Raw genomic sequence first — 6634 nt, 5'->3', positions numbered from 1 at the left:
ATGCTTTCTTTAACACAACATGGGATGAAGAGGATGACAACGGACAATTTCTATCACTTTGTGGCTGGGAAATTGAGGAATATATAATGAAGCAACACCAAAACCAACAGGAATATGAAAGAAGGGGTTTAGATATCTATATATATAAAGCAAAGTCGTGTTAGTTACTCCATTTATAACTCAAGAACGGCTGGACCGATTTTTATGATATTTGTTTCTTGAATTTGCCTACCTTCCGAATAGCAGAATAACTATTAAAACTGCCGCTAGGTGGCACTGGAGTCGAGTTATTAGTAAAACCCGTATTTATGGTCCGATTCGCTTCATATTTGATATATGTATTGACAATAGGAAAAACAATACCACGGCAAAAAAAGAGCCGCCAGGTGGCGCTGGAGTCGAGTTATTACTAAAGATCGTGTTTATGGTCCGATTCGTCTCATATTCGAGATATGTATTGACAATTGGAAAAACAATACCATTGCAAAAAAAGAGTCTCCAAGTGGCGTTGGAGTCGAGTTATTACTAAAAATCGGGTTTATGGTCCGATTATCCTCAGATTCAAAATATGTATTGATAACAGGAAAAATAATATGTATATGTAATTAAAAATCTTATTTATGCTCGAATTTATTTCATTATCGAAATATATGAATTCACATGCCGATGGTCCTCTGCAATAACGACGCAACTCAAAATTAAAAAGAATCAAATCCCTTATTACTTTTAAGAAGCTTATGTCTCTTATCCTTGGCTAACCCATGTCTAATCCTAACCAAAGTAAGTAGTGGAAGCGTTCATGGTAAAATTTTTGAACTTGGTACGAAAATATATGAATGGGAGCTATTGGAAAAGGGGCGTGGCACCTCATATACAGCCGAATTTTTCACACTGTATATCTCTGTAAATGTTCATTGTAGAGTACTGGAACTTGGTATGGAGGTACTATGTATACGAAATCAATCGCATACTCTTGAGAAAAATTTTAGGTATTGTTNGCTGGACCGATTTTTATGATATTTGTTTCTTGAATTTGCCTACCTTCCGAATAGCAGAATAACTATTAAAACTGCCGCTAGGTGGCACTGGAGTCGAGTTATTAGTAAAACCCGTATTTATGGTCCGATTCGCTTCATATTTGATATATGTATTGACAATAGGAAAAACAATACCACGGCAAAAAAAGAGCCGCCAGGTGGCGCTGGAGTCGAGTTATTACTAAAGATCGTGTTTATGGTCCGATTCGTCTCATATTCGAGATATGTATTGACAATTGGAAAAACAATACCATTGCAAAAAAAGAGTCTCCAAGTGGCGTTGGAGTCGAGTTATTACTAAAAATCGGGTTTATGGTCCGATTATCCTCAGATTCAAAATATGTATTGATAACAGGAAAAATAATATGTATATGTAATTAAAAATCTTATTTATGCTCGAATTTATTTCATTATCGAAATATATGAATTCACATGCCGATGGTCCTCTGCAATAACGACGCAACTCAAAATTAAAAAGAATCAAATCCCTTATTACTTTTAAGAAGCTTATGTCTCTTATCCTTGGCTAACCCATGTCTAATCCTAACCAAAGTAAGTAGTGGAAGCGTTCATGGTAAAATTTTTGAACTTGGTACGAAAATATATGAATGGGAGCTATTGGAAAAGGGGCGTGGCACCTCATATACAGCCGAATTTTTCACACTGTATATCTCTGTAAATGTTCATTGTAGAGTACTGGAACTTGGTATGGAGGTACTATGTATACGAAATCAATCGCATACTCTTGAGAAAAATTTTAGGTATTGTTAAAGCGCGTGGGCCCTCCCATACAATACGAATTTTTCATACTGCATTTCTCTGGAAGTGTTCATGGTACAGCACTGGAACTGGGTGCGGAGATATATGAAATCAATCGCATACTCATGAAGAAAAATTCGGACTATTTGAAAAAGGAGCGTGGCACCTCCCATATAAACCTAATTTACACCGAACGCCGAAATGTTCATGCTAGAGTACTGGAACTTAGTATGGGGATACTATGTATATGAAATCAATCGCATACTCTTGAGAGAAATTTTTGAACTTGGTACGGAAATATATGAAATCAATTACATACCCCTGGAGAAAAATTGGAATTATTGGAAAAGGGGCGTGGCAATATTTCATACTGTATATCTCTGGAAATCTTCATGGTAGAGTAGAAATCAATCGCATACTCATGAATAAAATTTCGGTCTATTTGAAAATGGAGCGAGTCACCTCCCTTATAAACCGAATTTTTCATAATAAGTATCTCTGGAAGTGTTTATGGTAGAGTACTGGAACTTTATACCAGCGGGGCACCTCCCATACAAGTCGAATTTTTCTTATTGCATATCTATAGAATTCTTCTTGGTAGAGTACTGGAACTTGGTGTGGAGATATATGAAATTGATCGCATAGTCATTAAGAAAATATGGACCTATTGGAAAAGGGGGCGTGGCACCTACCATACAAGCCGTATGTGTGTTTCAGTGGGTCTCTGGATAGTTTAGTTTCGCAATTGTACNTATTCGAGATATGTATTGACAATTGGAAAAACAATACCATTGCAAAAAAAGAGTNTTTTGTATGGGCTTGGGGAAAAAAGTGACCACTTCTCCGGGCGTGTGATAGTGCATCCCTTTCTTGCATACACACGGGCGCATTTGCCTTATAGTATGCTCACTCGCTCACACATGTCATCTAGCTGGTGATGTACAAGTGAGTTTAGCAATGAAACTATTGGGAAAATATCGCAATAATGATTTTTCTGACCACTACTCTAACCTCTTAGGGCCGGTTACTCAATGTCTGGTTAACACTAATCTGCGGTTAAACATTGTTATCGTCTTCCACTCCATGCATATAACAGGTTTTATGATATTTGTTTCTTGAATTTGTCTACCTTACAAATAGCAGAATAGGAACTTAGTATGGGGATACTATGTATATGAAATCAATCGCATACTCTTGAGAGAAATTTTTGAACTTGGTACGGAAATATATGAAATCAATTACATACCCCTGGAGAAAAATTGGAATTATTGGAAAAGGGGCGTGGCAATATTTCATACTGTATATCTCTGGAAATCTTCATGGTAGAGTAGAAATCAATCGCATACTCATGAATAAAATTTCGGTCTATTTGAAAATGGAGCGAGTCACCTCCCTTATAAACCGAATTTTTCATAATAAGTATCTCTGGAAGTGTTTATGGTAGAGTACTGGAACTTTATACCAGCGGGGCACCTCCCATACAAGTCGAATTTTTCTTATTGCATATCTATAGAATTCTTCTTGGTAGAGTACTGGAACTTGGTGTGGAGATATATGAAATTGATCGCATAGTCATTAAGAAAATATGGACCTATTGGAAAAGGGGGCGTGGCACCTACCATACAAGCCGTATGTGTGTTTCAGTGGGTCTCTGGATAGTTTAGTTTCGCAATTGTACCCGCCAGTTGGCGCTGGAGTTGAGTTATTACTAAAAATCCTTTTTATGATCCGATTTGGCGAATATTCAAAACATGTATTGAAAACGGTAAAGGCAGTCCAATTGCAAAAAAGAGCTGCTAGGTGGTGCTGAGGTCGAGTGAAGGCCAGACTAAATCGGCCTATTGAACCATTGAGTATATTGTGTGTTAGGATTGGCCANTTCTACTATTTTTAAGATTGAGTGATTTTAAATTTTGTTCCGACAGCATAATCTCGTCGTAGAGTATCTGTACGAATCTTCATTACGAACGGATTCAATGAAGGCTCTCTAAGAAATTCGAATTTACGTTCGTAGCTATTCGGATTCTGTGATAGCACTTTCATAGATTTCACGAAAATCGAAGCTACGATGGATTCTGTGATAGCCCTGAATAAAAAATCGCGCGATGGCCGCCCAAACCCCCCTCATTCGAAAGGGGACAGTCGCCACTTTACGAAAAGCCCCCCTCCCCCCTCCCCCTTGGGGACCACCACAGACCCCTAGGGAACCGTTTGAAAATTGGGTAAAAACTGCATTTTCCGAGGCAAACTGAGCAGTTTGAAGTGGAATATAACCCAACTAACGAAAANCTTGGGGACCTCCCACAGACCCCTAGGGAACCGTTTGAAAATGGGGTAAAAACGGCATTTTCCGAGGCAAACTGAGCAGTTTGAAATGGAATATAACCCAACTAACGAAAACCGTGGGATTTTTAAATAAAAGAAATTATCCCAAGTTGGTTATCAGGCGATTTGAAAAAAAATTAACTAAAAAAAAAATGAAGGAAAAAAAGTTAACTAAAAATATTGTGAAATTAAGAAAAAAGCGACAGATAGAAATGTTGTAGTAATAGTAATATGATAGTATTTTAGCGCAGAACTTCTTTTTGCGTAGGCGGCCTTCGGCCGCACTTAGGGATTATAACCCTCACTACGTAGAATTCTCTTCTGTGTTGCCAAAGAAAGGGGGCTGAACACCTTTTGCAGAGAACACCTTTCTGCGTAGGCGGCCTTCGGCCGCACTTAGGGATTATAACCCTCAGGCAGTAGAATTCTCCTTTCTGTTTTGCGATGAAAAGGAGCTGAACACCTTTTGCAGAGAACACCTTTGTATATTTTTAATGCTTACTGGGTTATATCCTATCTTCTTTTGTCTCTCATTCTTTTGCTTATTTCGGAGTTTGACAGCTGAACTCCGCCATTTAATTTGCAACCAAAGTCAGACGCGTGATTTTGAAGGTGTTTTTATTTAATGAATTGTGATTAATTGGTTAATAATAAAGTCGTATATCAAGTTATAACTAATCGAGTAAAGTGTAAAGCGAAGGGGTGAAGTGGCTACTTTAAGGAGAATAGGAGCGATAAATGTACGCTAATTTCCAAATTTTACAAAAAAGGGCATATTTCAAACCCAATTTGTAAATAAATTAGTGACCAAAAATTACAATAGTGGATGTTAAAATAATGGGTAGACTCTTGGCTACAAGTGTGTGCAATTTTTTTTTGGATCGGGTCACCCCTTTGGACGCAATACGCCGAAATAGGTGGGCCACTTACTAAACAGTACCCAAATACCTTAAAAGCCAGTTTCATGAAAGCAATTTAATGAAAATTTATTTTTTTACTTGAATTTAATATGGAACCTGACGGACAAAAATCATTTTTCAATAATTTGTTTTCATGAAACTGGCTTTTAAGGTATTTCATCTGAAATAAGTCTAAATACACAGACAAATATACGTTTATAGGATTTCTGTTGAACAAGGATACGCATCCATTTTGAAAATGCCACCAACTATAAGATAAAGTTTCCAGGGCAAATTCACTATAGATCCGGATCATTGTTGCCGCCGTGGACCTTCTTCATAGACATAACACTTTCGTTAGTTTATTTAAGGCGGGAAACGACCACCAAACCACAATCTTAGCCGATGAATTTGCCAATGGAAATCGTGGACTGTTGGAAAATGTTAGACCAAAACGATTAAATTAAAAATCTAATTATGGGCGGGACGAAGTTCGCCGGGTCGGCTAGTTAAAACTAAATTAAAGTATTATAATAGAGAAAAATAGGGAAGCGATGTATGATATAGAAGTTTATTCTAAATCATATAATAATAATAATGTATTTGAATATAAATTAAATGTTGACTTAGTATTTAGAATTTTAAATTTAATTATATAGAACCATAGATTTACAGCCAGATTCTCTATCTCGAGACGAGCGTTCGTCTCGTCGAAACAGCCGTTTGTTCGTGTATTTGTACTACCTAACACGAATTCGCTACCCTGGCGGTAACTAGTCGATAACAGCTGATTGTTATGTAACGAAAACGTAACATATGTGAATTCTCTAACACGAATACGACTTCAAATAAAGAAAAAAAAGTGTCAAATTCAAACGAAAGGGTTTTTGCTATCGTGAGAGCCGCTAAAATGGATAATTCAAGCAAAAAAACTTCCAGTGCTCAGTTCAATGTGCTGGTGAAAGAGCTGGAGAAAAATCCAGACTTGGCAAGAGGCGCTCCAATGTTTGGTGCGAGTAAGAGCCTGGTAGAGCTGCAGTGGAATGAATTAGCCAATAAATTAAATGTACATGGACCTCCACAAAGAACAGCTACTGAGTGGAAAAAGGTAACTCCTTTTTATAAATAGTAAATTGTATCAAGAATTGAGCTATTGAGTAATGTTTTTCCAGATTTGGGCTGATCTTAAAAGCTACACAAGGAAGAAATTTGCGGAAAATGCGTCCAACATGCATGCCACAGGTGGTGGACCATTCCGGTATTCACCGCTCACCGATTTGGAGAAGGCCATCTACCGGATCTTTCTGGTGTCAAAAGCGGCCATACCAAGTGGTACAGTTCAGAACAAGCGAAAACCACAATAGACCTTGACCAATCACCTCAACCACCATCACCTGATGAGCTGCTCCCAATAGTTATGTTGTGGCCAGCGTTTCCAGGTTGACTTTTTAACGTCATTTGGACGTTTTTTGTATCCTGTTGACGTTTGGACGTTTTTTGTGTAAAAAATTACGTTTTTTAACTTCCCAGTAATTTTTCTCTGTTACGAAATCTTGTATGTAGAACTGATTTGGAACTATTTTCTTAATAAATCTCTACAAGCTTTGTGTTTTG

At 37.5% G+C, this 6634-nt stretch overlaps 1 protein-coding gene across 1 annotated transcript; it reads left to right on the top strand.

Moving 5' to 3' along the window:
* The first annotated feature begins 5930 nt into the window (after positions 1 to 5930).
* Positions 5931 to 6384, top strand: LOC108367439 (uncharacterized). The gene is made up of 2 exons (XM_017622051.1): positions 5931 to 6128; positions 6193 to 6384. The coding sequence occupies exons 1-2, from the start codon at positions 5931 to 5933 to the stop codon at positions 6382 to 6384; spliced, it is 390 nt and encodes a 129-aa protein (XP_017477540.1).
* Positions 6385 to 6634: the final 250 nt, after the last annotated feature.

Source organism: Rhagoletis zephyria, unplaced genomic scaffold (assembly GCF_001687245.7).
Source record: "Rhagoletis zephyria isolate East Lansing unplaced genomic scaffold, Rhagoletis_zephyria_1.1 Rzeph_scaffold_02686, whole genome shotgun sequence".
In the NCBI taxonomy this organism is placed as follows: domain Eukaryota; kingdom Metazoa; phylum Arthropoda; class Insecta; order Diptera; family Tephritidae; genus Rhagoletis; species Rhagoletis zephyria.
The sequence above is the reverse complement of the archived record's forward strand: the minus strand, read 5'-3'. Positions and strand labels throughout refer to the sequence as shown.